Raw genomic sequence first — 13,398 nt, 5'->3', positions numbered from 1 at the left:
TGAGATTTGTAGGGTTGAAAGGCAAACTCGAGTCTTCCTTTTGAGGTCTCTCTGACAGACATGCCTGTGATTGCTTCCCCTCACAGAACCGCCAAAGTTTACACGTACGCCAGCGCGCTTGTCTGTGATCCGACCGGGTCAGACTCAAATGTTTGAGTGCCAAGTGATCGGCACACCCGAGATAGACATCTACTGGTTCAGGGAGGGCTCCGAGATCAGCCCCGACAATCGCCACCAGATGGCCTTCGTCAACTCCTCGGCCACCCTGGAGTTGTGCAGAACCACCGTCAATGACAGTGGAATGTACTTCTGCGAAGCTCGCAATGAAGCTGGAAGCGAGAGCTGCAGCATGGAACTGCAGGTCAAAGGTCAGTTCAGTCGCACGTCTCAGTGGCTGCTGTAAGGTTGCAAGTCCTGAGACGATGACTGTGTTGTTTCCCAACGTCAGAGCCGCCCACGTTTCTGCGAGAGCTGACACCGGCTAGCGTTGTGACGGGCTGCGGTGCCTGGCTGAACTGTCAACTCGCCGGCACCGCCCCCTTTGAGATCACGTGGCACAAAGACGGCAAGGAGCTGAAAGCCAGTGCGAAACATGCCCTCTCCCTGGTCAACGACACGGTGGGCCTGGAGATAAACAAATGTGACACCGGCGATGTTGGAGAATACCAGTGCACTGTCGCCAATGAGGTCGGAAGCTGCAGTTGTAAGGCCACACTGAGCCTCAAAGGTTGGTCCGTTTAGAGTTGAAATGTTCTCAGGTTCTCGTCGACGGGAAGATTTCATCTCCGTTTTTCTGAAACAGAACCACCAACCTTTACCAAAAGAATGCAAAATGCCACTTGCGTTGTGGGTAAGAAGGTGGTCTTTGAGTGCGTGGCGGACGGCTCTCCAACCATTTCTGTACAATGGCAAAAGGACGGGAACTGGATTTTGGATGATCCAAAGATTGAGAGAACATTTGAGAACAATGTGGCCACGCTCAGGATCCCTGAGTGTGAAGCGGTTCACAGCGGGACTTACACTTGCCAGGCCATGAATGACGCCGGCCAGGATAGGTGTGTCGCCACCCTGGCCGTCCAAGGTGCTCACCCTTCACCGACCGACCTCTCTTTTGCGATCCTGGTCTGATGCTGGACCTGCCGTAACTTTGTGACTTTCCTGACTTGCAGAACCTCCTCAGATCTCAGAGAAACCTGAGTTGGTGAAGGTGACGTCTGGAGATCCGGTCAGTCTGGAGTGTAAGGTAACTGGCTCACCAGAGCTCAAAGTGCGCTGGCGAAAGGAGGGCAAGGAGCTTCAGTCTATCGGGCAACACAAGCTGAGCTTTGAGAACAACATCAGCAGCCTGAAGATTAAGTCAGTGCAGAGAGAGGACGAAGGAGACTATGTGTTCGAGGTGTCCAATCACATCAGCAGCTGCAGTTGCACGGTCAAAGTGGTTGTGTCAGGTTGGTGTGAAGAAGATGGTGACTGAAGAACACCCTGACATCTGAACCAGATCATCACTTTGTGTTTGTTCTCCTGGCTACAGAACAAGTCATCCCGCCGAGCTTCATCAAACCCCTCCGAGACATGCAGGAGATTCTGGGCTCTTTTTTCGAGATGGTTTGCAAGATATCTGGGTCCATTCCCATCTCCGTAGAATGGCAGAAAGACGGCACCAAGATCTCCAGCGGCGTCAAACACAAACTGATTCAGCAAGAGAACTCTGTGAGCATGGAGATTGAGCACTTAGAGGTTTTAGATGCAGGTTCCTACTCCTGCAAACTCAGCAACTCTGCGGGAAGCTGCCAGTGCATCGCAACGTTAAAAGTCAAAGGTTAAACCCACTTTTGGATTGCTAACTTGATCCTCAACTTGAGGACCGCTTTGAGAGCCTGCTCCATTTCCTTATGTGCAGAACCCCCGAGCTTTGTCACCCTGCCTGAGTCCCAGGCGACCGTACCCAATGCAACCGTGCGTTTCAAAGGGACGTTCAAGGGGACGCCGCCCTTCAGCGTCAAGTGGTTCAAGGATGATTTGGAGCTGATGACGGGGCCCACTTGTCTCATGGGGCTGGAGGGGCTCTCCTGCTTCCTGGAGCTCTACTCCGTGGGTGTCACCCAGAGCGGGGTCTACTCATGCCAAGTCAGCAATGATGCCGGTTCCGTGCACTCCAGTGCAGACTTGACGGTCAAAGGTTGGACAATCTTCTCGTCACGATGTTTTGTGTGGCGGCGTCAGTGTTGGCGTTGGCACAGCGTTGCTGTCATTCGGGTCTCCTTCTTTTGTCTTGCACATGGGTCGACCATCCCCCACTCCACACGACATCATTTTCGCGGGGCCCTGCAACTCCCCTCGCTCGCTTCTGCGCCTTATATGCTTCAAAGATGAATGGAGGCGACTCGACTATTTTCGTTGACAATTTGCCTTTGCTTCAAAGGCTTCTTCACTTTTATGTTTGGAGTACCCCTAGTTAGGCCTTTGCTGAGTGTGTGCCCTGGGGCTCGGGCCAGTAGGATTATTGTCACCCGGTATGTCTGGCTCACCTGCCTGGCAAAAGCGACTTTGTGGCCACCTTTCCCATATGGGGAGACAGTCTTTGGGGGAGAATTGGCGTGAACCTCCCGGGCCCTTCAAGTTCGACACAGGTGGCCTCTTTCACACCTCGTTTAAGTTCGTCTTCTCGGTCCAAAATTTGGGGCATTCCTTTGCCCTCAAAGGAATGCCCCCTTTTTTTTCTCTGAGATGCAAACGACGTGCAAATGAAACTGTTTTCTTCATCGGTTAGAGTCAAGGAAGACCTCTCTGCACTCCGCACTACGCTGCATCAACAACAGTGCGGAGTTTGCTTTGAAGGAGTTTGTCATTGGAGCGAACAAGCTTTTGTGTGACAGTGTTGCTGAGTCTGAAGTGTGGCACACAATCATGAGTCCAATTGCCTCCCGTCCACTTTTCGGATTGCCATGACCTGAATAACAATCTCCACAGACATTCCGTCAGCTAATGCAAATGTTTTGGTCTTTCCAGAACCACCTGAGTTTGTGTTGAAACTCCCAGCCAGTAAGTGTGTGAAGCAGGGCGAGCCACTGCGCCTGGAGTGTAGGGTCACTGGTACCGGACCCATCAAGGTGACCTGGTACAAGCAGGACACCAAGCTAATGGACAGCAACAACTGCAGCTTGTCGTTCGTTGACTCAGTGGCCACCCTGGAGCTGCACAGCGCTGGCTTTGACGATGACGGAGTGTACACGTGCGAAGCTCATAGTGACGCCGGCAGTGTCAGCTCTAGCGCCACTGTGACTGTGAAAGGTTGGTTTTTCACTGACTTCCTGTCAGTGACTCGCTGATCGCAGAGCTTAAAGCTGTCGTCCATTACGTAGTGCTCTGTTTTGCACAGCCAAACAACTCTGCGTTCGTCTGACTAGAACTTGACCTTTGCTGCTTGAAGGTTGCAGACCACCATTGTCATCCGAATACTTTGTTTTGGGGTTTTTTTTCCGTACCGCTTGCACTCGTCAGGGTTATGGGGGTAAGTGGATTCGATCCAAGATGGCATCGGGTGAGGGGTGGACCACATCTTGGACTGGTTGCCAGTCAATCACAGGGCCTGTTGTCCAAATTCAATTTTTCCAAATTCCATCCATCCATCTCCTATTGCACCTATCCCCACTCGAGGGTTGCGGCTGGGCCGGCATCCATCCCAGCTGACTTTGGGCAGAGGAATGGAACACTCTGAACTGGTCGCCAGTCAATCACCAGGACACAAAATTGGATGCAAACAAGCATTCACACCTAATTTTGTCTTCAATGGTACATGGCACGAAGCTCGAGTATCCAGAGAAAACCCACGTAACCACGGGAAGAACATGCAAATGCCGTAGCTTTTCGGATTTCAGCTTTAAGACTTTACACCACCCGTATGCCTCTTGCACCTCTGTAATGATGTGTTGGTGTTCCCGTAGACCCACCATCATTTGTGAAACTACCGGAACCGGTAGAGGGGCTGAAGGGGAAGGATGTGAGTCTCTACTGCGAGATGAGCGGCACAGCCCCCTTCCAGAATGCCTGGTTCAAGGAGGGCAAGCCCCTGATGCAGAGCAGAAAGCACAAGGTGTTGAGCGTGGGCAACTCGGCCACGCTGCACATCATTGGGCTTGAACCTGCCGACGCTGGCCGCTATGAGTGCAAGGCATCAAACCCTGTCGGCAGCGACACCTGCCAGGCATCAGTGAAACTCAGAGGTCTGTGGACTTCAACGCATCGGGTGCAGAACCAAGGTTGGATTGCTTTCCCTTGCTGACTGGCTTGTTGGTCTTCTCCAGAGCCTCCGTCCTTCATGGAGAAACTGTCCAATGCGACGGTGGTTTTGGGACAGGAGCTGAGTCTCTTGGCCACCGTCAGAGGCTCCGAGCCCATCGCCGTGTCCTGGGTTCTGGACAAGGACCACATTCTTAGGGACGACGACAACAGAAAAATCAGCTTTGAGAACCAGCGGGTGTCCCTCAAAGTTTTTTTGGCTGACTCAGCCACAGCGGGCCGGTACACCTGTCAGCTGCGCAATGACGCCGGGAGTACAGAGTGTTTTGCAAACGTGACTGTTCTAGGTTGGTGACCGAATAATTCCCTCTCTCTTTCTCTTCATTCTCCGGGAAGCAGGACTCATTTTAAACACCTCGTGCTCCGTGTTTGTCACTTGCAGAACCTGCCAAGATTGTGGATAAGCCCGAAAGTCTGAGTGTGACAGCTGGCGACGTTGTCGCCCTAGAAGTCAAAGTGTGCGGCACCCCAGAGCTGGTGCCCAAGTGGTTCAAGGATGGCGTGGAACTGGCCTCTGGCAGGAAATACGCCATTTCTTTCTCCCAGATGATCTCCAGCCTGAACGTGCTGGCTGCGGAGAAACTGGATTCTGGAGAATACACATTTCAGGTCATGAACGAGGTTGGGAAGGACCTGAGCAAAATTAATCTGACTGTTTTAGGTTGGTGGCACTTCCTTTTATGTTTCGAGTCGCGTTCCCTAAGGTGTTGACTTGTGTCTTTGACCTTTTTATCTCCATCTTTGATGTTTCAATTCAGCCTTTATGTGCTTGTGTTGTTTCCTTTGATGTGTTTTAAAAAGGGAATTTTGCGATGAGCTTGAATGTTTCGTTGTCCTAAACTTTACAAGGCTTTACAAGGTTGATGTGCGCCCGTGTCGCTTTCTTTGACATTTCAGCTCATGTTACACAGTTTGTGGACTTGATACCTAGATCGGGGTCTTCTTTTTTGACTGTTGTCACAAACTGAGAGAGAAGGTGAGCCTGGTGGTATCCCACCTTTGTGTCGTCTTTCCCTCCCGACAGACAAAATTGTCCCACCTTCCTTCACGAGAAAACTGAAGGACTGTAACACGGTGGTGGGCAAAGCCGGCGAGATGGAGTGCAAGGTGTCGGGCTCGACCCCTTTCACCATTTCCTGGTACCGCGATGACGAGGAACTCCACAGCGGGCCGGCCTGCGACATCTCCTTCAGTGACAACAGCTGCACCCTCAGGGTACCAACCCTCAAGCTGTCCGACTCGGGACGCTACAGGTGTAAGGCCATCAACGAGGCGGGATCCAGCGAGACGAGTGCCACCTTGGACGTCAAAGGTAGGCGGAGTCTGCCGTGCAGCAATGCAGACGTTTGAGGTTCACCGTTTCTCATTCATTTGCCACCACGTGAGGTGTATCGTGTGACTGAATGACAGACAAGCAAACATGCAATGCCGTAAATATCCCGTCCGGTTTGGCCAGTTCAATTCCCGATGAGATTGACTTTTGGTGATGGCCCGGCATGAGTTCTTCCATTCTTTTGTTACGTCATTATATTTGTCCATACGTTCTGAAGTAAGATGGGTGCTTGAGTTCATCCTAACCCAGGGGCTAGATTTACTGTCATCGTGACTTGTTCTTGTCGGCAGAGCCGCCGTCTTTCGTGGTTGCGCCAGAGCCGGCCGAGGCTACGCCGGGGTCGGATGTCGCCTTCTCGGCCATCGTAAAGGGCAGCGCCCCCCTCAGGGTGAAGTGGTTCAGGGGGGCCGCGGAGCTGGAAGCCGGGCGGAACTGCGACTTCTCGCTGAAGGACAACCGGGTCCTCCTGCAGCTCTACCGGGTGGACAGGAGTCACGCCGGGGAGTACACGTGCCAGGTCATCAATGACGTGGGCCAAGAGAGCTACCCCGTCAACCTCCTGCTCAAAGGTCTGGGCCTGTCTTTCATGGTTGAAATGGTGGCTTTTTCATGCATTGACAGTGTCTTTGACGTTGAAGCCGTGTTGCGTTTAGCATGTTTAACCTCGTGGGAGAAAGGTGTGTTGCTTCTTCTGAGGTGTGTGTGTGTGTGTGTGTGTGTGTGTTGCCTGTATCAGTCATCTATGGAAGGGAGAAGCGTGTTGGCCCTTTGGGCCTGACTGATGCCGATTTTTAGCAGAAAAAAACCCATCAATGAATCAGCCGATGAGTAGTGCAGGTTCACCTGAATTAACTCTGCCATCTTACGTGTCCCATTCTTTGAGGTTTCAATTCAAAAAAGGAGTTTTGCGTCTCGTCGCGCGCGTGTGTGTGTGTGTGTGTGCATTTGTTGTGCGTGTCACCACGGACCGAGTGGATTGTGACGGACACCCGGCATCCCCTCGTGTCCCTCTTCCAGAGCCGGCTTTGTTCGTGAAGAAGCTGAAGGATGTGTCTGTGGAGAAAGGCAAACCTCTGAGGCTGGAGTGTACGTACTCGGGGACGCCCGAGATCTCGGTGAGCTGGTTCAAGGACGAGCAGCCGGTGTTTGCGTCGTACAAATACAACCTGAGCACGACGGAGAGCGCCTGCATCCTGGAGTGCCTCAGCACAGATGACAAGGAAGCCGCCGGAAAGTACGCCTGCCGCGTGGCCAACGATGCCGGCAAGGATGAATGCCAGGCCGCCGTCACCATTCTGGGTAAGTACACGAATCGCACCACCCATTGAGAATGGTGATGGTACAGGTCAAACCAGGATTTGGACTTTGTCTCCTTCTCGCAGAGCCGCCGTACTTCCTGGAGCCCCTGGAGCCCATGGAGGTGACGTCCGGCGACGCCGTCTGCCTCAAGTGTCACGTGGCGGGCACCCCCGAGGTCAAAGTGTCCTGGTTCAAGGGCGATGGCAAGGTGCGCTCCAGTGCCACCTGTAGGCTGGAGTATGGCAAAGGCGTGGCCTGCCTCAAACTCAGCAAGGCCACCAAGGCCGACGTGGGCGAGTACACCTGCAAGGCCGAGAACAAGATCGGGACGGCCGCCTCCACGTGTCGCCTCAGCGTTCAAGGTCGGTCACGCCGCCACCTGTGCCAGATTTTGCACAATTTGTAGATTTAATTTCGTGAATTCTTCACCCTTCTACAAGTGGTACGAGGACCACACAAGAGCTTCTGAATGGTGGCTTACTGTAGTGACCGATGGGCACCTTTGAGCACAGGGTCAGGATCGTTGACTGACATTAGCTTCCCTTCCTCAGAGGCCAAGACCCCGCCGAGCTTCCCGAAGAAGATCGTGAGCCTCCAGCAGACGTTGGGCTGGACGGTCCGTTTTGAGTGCCGCGTGGCAGGCTCGTCCCCTCTGGACGTTTCCTGGCTGAAGGATGGCGAGCCGGTGCGGGACGGGGATGAATTTTCGGCGCTCTACCACGACAACACAGCCGCGCTTACCATTAACCGCAGTGAGATGAGGCACGCCGGGGAATACGCCTGCGTGGCCACTAACAGTGTCGGCTCAGCGTCGTGCAGAGCAAAGCTCACCCTGCTAGGTCGGTGCTAGAAAAGATCTGCAAAGTTAAAAATGAAACAAATAAGCAAAGAAAAATAGGCGCGCCGATTCCAATCCTCCCTCTCTTCACAGAACCGCGGTACCCACCGGTCTTCGACAGGAAGTTGTTGGCGACGCAGGCGGTGACGGTGGGTGAAAGCGTGGAGCTGGAGTGTCACCTGACCGGCTCGATCCCCATGAAGGTGACCTGGTCGAAGGACCACAAGGACATCCGCAGCGGCGGAAATTACAAGATCTGCACGGAGGATAACACCGCCCAGCTCAGCATCGTCAAGGCCGACAAAGGCGACACGGGAAGATACTCCTGCCACGCCACCAACGATGTCGGGAAGGACTCCTGCTCCTGTGATGTCACAGTCAAAGGTTTTGGTCCAAACCACTGGTCTTTGTGTCCTGTACCCCTGGTCTTTGCATCCCATCCCCGATCTCTCTGTCCTTTCTGCCCTTTTCGCCCCCCCCCCCACCCCCCCGGTCCTTGTTGTCTCCCCATCCCCTCCCGGTCTTTTCATCTCTTCCCGTCCCTCTGGTTTTATCCCCCACCCCACCCACCCCTCACCATGGCCTGTACGACTCATGGCCCTTGTCTCGTTCGTAGAGCGAAAGAACCCTCCCATATTCACCAAGAAGCCATCTGAGGAATTGGAGGACATCGAGGGCCACCTGGTCAAGATGGAGGCCCGGGTGTCCGGGTCCCAGCCCATGTCCGTCCTCTGGCTCAAGGACGGCGCCGACATCTCGGGCTCAGACGATTATGACTTTAGCTTTAAGAGCAACGTGGCCGTGCTTTGCATCAAGAACAGCCAGCGCGATCACAGCGGACGATACAGCTGTCAAGCAACCAATGAGGCAGGACAGGCAGAGTGCGATGTTACCCTCAAAATCTCTGGTCAGTTCGCCCTCACCACGAAATGAAGGATGTGTAACCAGCAATGTCATGCTCACTGATACAGTATGTTTGATAGAGTGTTCACTCGCATGACTAACGTCGGAGCTTTGTGAGCATTTTCCACCTGCTGTCGAGAATGAAATGGATCATCTTTTGTAGCATCCCAAGCGGTTTAGCTCCATTTGCGTAATTAGATGACTTACAGTTCCTATTCTGATAGTGTGATCACGGCTCGAATCCTACAATGATGCTCGTGTTCGCCTCTTTGAATTTGTTCGCATTTTCCTAAATGGAGCTTACAATTGCAACTTCCCAAAGAACGGACTTTGTGACACGTTACTGGCGTCTCTGGTTCCTAGTGTGATCGTAGCACAGCTACATGTATTTATTGATTTATTTTATTCATACTTAACATGGCTTTTTTTATTTTGTTCAAGATGTCGTCAGTATGGTTCATAAAATTAGCTTACGTTTAATAGCATGGCCGACCTTGAAGGTTGACCTGCTGGATCCTTTGATAACATGGCAAGCTTTAATTTTGTTAGCGTTTTAGGTTTATGAGCATTTCCACCAGTCTAAGGGTTAGCATGCTTAATAACGCGGCTAACATTCAGTATTTGACAAATAACGTGGCTAACAAGGTGGCTTTGTTAGTGTGTTTAATAGCATGGCAAATGATTGAGCTTTGTTAAGCATTTGTTGCTCATAAAATATGTTTGGTGCGGCGCCAGCTAATGTGTATGCCCTTACGCCCGCAGAGGCGAAGTCTGCCCCGGTGTTTGACGTCCCGCTGAAGTCCACGGTCGTGACCGAGGGCGAGCGTCTGGGCCTGCGCTGCCACGTCCGCGGCTCGCCTCCTCTCCGGATCCAGTGGATGAAAGACCGAAAAGAGCTGACGCCGTCCGCTACGTCCGACGTCACCTTCTCGGACGGGACGGCCTGCCTGGAGATCGTCGCGGCGACTCGTCACGATGCCGGCGACTACATCTGCAAGGCCACCAACGACGCCGGAAGCGAGCTGTGCCGCGCCAAAGTCACTGTCAAGGGTAAACGGAGCCGCCTCCTCTTTCGGATTGTCCGTATTTTGTTTTGGCAATCTCTGAAGGCGGCAAAAGTACTTGGTCGAGAAGTGTGATCCATGTTTGACAAGCGAGTCAGCGTCGGGGGTACTGGACAGATGCTTGTCAGCCTTCCCTGGTCTTACCGTTTGTGTTCTTGGTTGTTTTTGTCATTTAAGACAAAGAAGCCGTGGCCACGGATGCGCTTACTGAGGTCTCTCCCACCAAGAAGCTGGACCAGCTTTTCTTCATCCAGGAGCCCATGGGCACGCACGTTGTCGAGAGTGAGACACCTGCCTTCCTCCTCCGCTAGGACATTGCAAGACACTGGAAAAAAAATCCGCCGCAAAAAACAAAACAAAACAAGCAACAACAACAACAAAACTGCACCGCATGAACAGGCACCCGGACAATGTCTCACATCATATGCAGAAATGTTCCACTTTGCTCGTATTTAGTTGCAAACAAGGTTGTAAAATAATGAAGTTGGAAACGGAATCAAATAAAATCCAGAGGGTTAAAAAAAACACACTACATTTTGACTTTAGAAACGTAAAAGTAGTTGTAATTGTTGCGTTGCAGTGCCCTGTTTTTTTGTCGATTCGTTTCATCTGAACTTTTGGGGTTGATTTGCATATATTTCGGTATTACCCTACGGAAGAAGGAGCCTGCATTTGCGATTTGTCGGTTCCTTCCAGACTTATTTTGACCTTCATTTTTATCATGCACTCAACAAATAATCCTTGTGTGATAAAAACTGTAATCAAAAAAGCCAAAATCAGGAGATAACATGTGCGGCAGATGAACTCTGAATTTCGTCTCGCGAGCAAGTCAGATGCTTGCGCTGCACGTGTAGGGCGGCTCGTGATTGGCCCACACAAGATTTGGATATTCTCAAGCAATCAGAAGGACATTGCTTGTTCGTTTTATGGCATCTTCCTCGCGTACACAACTGGATTCAAGCACATCTGACTGCAACGCGTGGAGGCTGAAGGGCGGGGCCTGTTCCAAAAGTCACAAGACAGAAAATATCAGCCAAATACGAGTGTCGTTGGGAGGCTTTCTGCTGACGCGTGTTTCCCTTCCCATGATTTAGCCGAGACGCAAACGTGACCGACAAACTGTGGAGAATGTTCTGCAGGGTTTGGCGATAGGATCAGGCACCTCTGCATATGTTTGACTTCACTCGCACTTATTGATAGCCTGCACCTTGCCCAAAACGAACAAAGGCAGTAACGCTCAACCTTCCGACGGTGTCAAAAAGACGAGCGCTTGCATACACGCGCTGGACAGTGCGAGGCTTACAATCAAACAGTTCACGATAAGAACCTGTCTGCGCGGTAGAAGTGGACACGATCGGCCAGAATTAATACAGAGACACTGCGGTCTCCCTGCAGAGGGCACCGCCACCTTCATCGCCAAGGTGGGCGGCGAGCCCATCCCCAGCGTCAAGTGGATGAAGGGCAAGTGGAGGCAGTTGACCCAGGGCGGCCGCATCTCCATTGAGCAGACGGCCCGGGAGTCCAAACTGGAGATCCGCGAGGTGACCAAGTCGGACTCCGGCCAGTACCGCTGCGTGGCTTCCAATGCGCACGGCGAAATCGAGTGCGCCGCAGACCTCCACGTCGATGAGAAAAAGGCGGCCGCCCAGCTAGAAGGAGACCTGAGAGCCAAGCTCAAGAAGTCAGTCCGTGGGCCGGCAGCGCACCCTTGAGAATCATCACGGCAGTGCTTCAACCTGAATCTTTTTGTGTGTGTCTTTAGGACCCCGTCCAAACAGAAGAGCCCGGAGGCGGATGAGGACATTGACATTATCGAGCTGCTGAGAAACGTGGACCCCAAAGAGTATGAGAAGTACGCCCGCATGTACGGCATTACCGACTACCGGGGTCTCCTCCAGGCCATTGAGCAGCTCAAGCAGGAGAAGGGTGAAGAAACTGGAAGACAAGTGAGACACGCCGCCCCGCATGCCGTCATTGGTGACTTGGGCTTCGCCTAAGCGCTGCTTGTTTGACAGGAAGTGGAACGTCCACCAAGAGAGGTGGACGAGGACATGGCCAGGCTGGTGGCCGACCTGCAGAAGAGGATGGAGCGGACAGAGGTCGGTTGACAACATGTCTTCTTTCAATGTGTCTTTTTTTTTTGGAGGAGCAGTTTTGCCAAGCACTGACTTCATTCGAGGAGCTACTTCCTCATCTTGAGGAGCTCTGACAGGGCTGAAGGATATCTGTGATCGGTCCATAGTTCATGGACTTTAGTCAACCATATGTCTTAGGTGTCCTCTTGTCTGTCCTCAAGCCCGTAACTGTGGTGAAGGACATCTGTGACCAGTCCGTCCTAGTTGACGAGGAGGCTCTGTTTGAATGTGAGGTGAAGATCAACTACCCCGAAATCATGCTGTCCTGGTACAAGGGCACTCAGAAACTGGACACCGGCCTCAAGTACCACATCAGTGTGAGTGGAGAGCGCCATCTGCTGAAAGTTAAGGGTTGCCAAGTCGCGGACCAGGGCAACTACCGGGTGGTGTGTGGACCTCACATCTCCAGTGCCAAGCTCACCGTTACTGGTCAGTTCTGCAAAACAATCATGATTACAGATGGTCAGTACTGTCAACAGCTCATAGTCTGTGGTCTGTAGCCCATTGTTCACAGTATGCAGTCCACTGCCCTAAGTCCAAAGTCTCTAGCCTACAGCTTACAGTCCATAATCCACAGACCATAGTCAGTAGTGCCTAGGCCACAGTCGATTTTCCAAAATCCAAAGGCCATTTATCATAGGCCATGTACAGCACTTTGTATGCAGCGATGGCTGTTCGAAAGTGCTCTATAAATACAGTTGAGTTGAGTTGATAGTGCATGGTCTACAGATTATAGTTCAAAGAACGCAGTCCATACTCCACACTTGATATTAAATAGTCCATAGGCCAAAGTTCACCCGCCGTAGTCCATAGTACTGACCCAAGCCTCCATGTTCTTGATTCTTCCAGAGGCTGTGGTGGAGACGCACCTTCAGGACACGTCGGGTAAGGAAGGCCAGTCATGTACTTTGTCTTGTCAGTTGTCCATCCCCAATGCGGAAGCGCAGTGGTTTAAGAATGGCCAGGAGTTAGACACCAAGTGGGGCAGGTTCAAGACTGAGGTCAAACACAAGCTTCAGAAGCTTCATATCAAGGACTTGAAGCCCGAAGACCAGGGCCGCTACACCTGCAGGTACCTGCACCTGCAGTCCTCTGCGGACCTCTGGGTGGAAGGTTGGTACCTAGTCCAAAAACCTTCCGATTGGTCCTTGATTAATCTCTTCTGACACCGCCATCATCATCATCATCATCGTGTCTCCCTGACTAATCCCAACTTGTTGTCATCGTTCTCTTCTTGAATTCCTGGGGAAAGTCATTCATCCTCTCTCATGTCACTCCCTTGCTTGTGCTCCCTCTTGGACTCTTTGCCAGTCACAGCCCTCGAACGTGTCCCTCCTAACCCCAGTGTGGCTGTTGTGTGCTTGGCTTGGAATACGTCGGTCCAACCTCCCCAATGGCCCTTCCTCTACTCACCTCTCACAAGACCGCCACCCTAAGGCGGGTTCCTCCCAACCCCAGCGTGGCTGCTGTGTCCTTTCTCTGACTGCCACCCTCACAGTACTCCCCTCCTCAGACAACAGTCATCCT

The 13,398-nt window shown here is 52.3% G+C and overlaps 1 protein-coding gene across 1 annotated transcript in view; it reads left to right on the top strand.

Moving 5' to 3' along the window:
• The window catches only part of ttn.2 (titin, tandem duplicate 2), a 180,506-nt gene that overhangs the window by 45,253 nt on the left and 121,855 nt on the right, over nucleotides 1-13,398 (top strand). The window contains exons 56-79 of the mRNA XM_086123473.1: nucleotides 87-368; nucleotides 449-727; nucleotides 803-1,081; nucleotides 1,170-1,448; nucleotides 1,532-1,819; nucleotides 1,901-2,179; nucleotides 3,010-3,291; nucleotides 3,945-4,223; nucleotides 4,305-4,586; nucleotides 4,682-4,960; nucleotides 5,324-5,611; nucleotides 5,923-6,201; nucleotides 6,650-6,931; nucleotides 7,015-7,293; nucleotides 7,483-7,770; nucleotides 7,863-8,153; nucleotides 8,386-8,676; nucleotides 9,435-9,722; nucleotides 9,914-10,018; nucleotides 11,132-11,417; nucleotides 11,499-11,682; nucleotides 11,752-11,835; nucleotides 12,033-12,300; nucleotides 12,721-12,984. Coding sequence (XP_085979599.1) covers nucleotides 87-368; nucleotides 449-727; nucleotides 803-1,081; nucleotides 1,170-1,448; nucleotides 1,532-1,819; nucleotides 1,901-2,179; nucleotides 3,010-3,291; nucleotides 3,945-4,223; nucleotides 4,305-4,586; nucleotides 4,682-4,960; nucleotides 5,324-5,611; nucleotides 5,923-6,201; nucleotides 6,650-6,931; nucleotides 7,015-7,293; nucleotides 7,483-7,770; nucleotides 7,863-8,153; nucleotides 8,386-8,676; nucleotides 9,435-9,722; nucleotides 9,914-10,018; nucleotides 11,132-11,417; nucleotides 11,499-11,682; nucleotides 11,752-11,835; nucleotides 12,033-12,300; nucleotides 12,721-12,984 — 6,285 coding nt within the window. The remainder of the gene's footprint in view (nucleotides 1-86; nucleotides 369-448; nucleotides 728-802; nucleotides 1,082-1,169; nucleotides 1,449-1,531; nucleotides 1,820-1,900; nucleotides 2,180-3,009; nucleotides 3,292-3,944; nucleotides 4,224-4,304; nucleotides 4,587-4,681; nucleotides 4,961-5,323; nucleotides 5,612-5,922; nucleotides 6,202-6,649; nucleotides 6,932-7,014; nucleotides 7,294-7,482; nucleotides 7,771-7,862; nucleotides 8,154-8,385; nucleotides 8,677-9,434; nucleotides 9,723-9,913; nucleotides 10,019-11,131; nucleotides 11,418-11,498; nucleotides 11,683-11,751; nucleotides 11,836-12,032; nucleotides 12,301-12,720; nucleotides 12,985-13,398) is intronic.

The sequence above is a fragment of the Hippocampus guttulatus genome, chromosome 11, assembly GCF_054856545.1.
Source record: "Hippocampus guttulatus isolate MCC_2025c chromosome 11, RoL_Hgut_1.0, whole genome shotgun sequence".
NCBI lineage: Eukaryota > Metazoa > Chordata > Actinopteri > Syngnathiformes > Syngnathidae > Hippocampus > Hippocampus guttulatus.
Note: the sequence above shows the minus strand (reverse complement) of the source record. Positions and strands in the feature narration are given on the sequence as shown.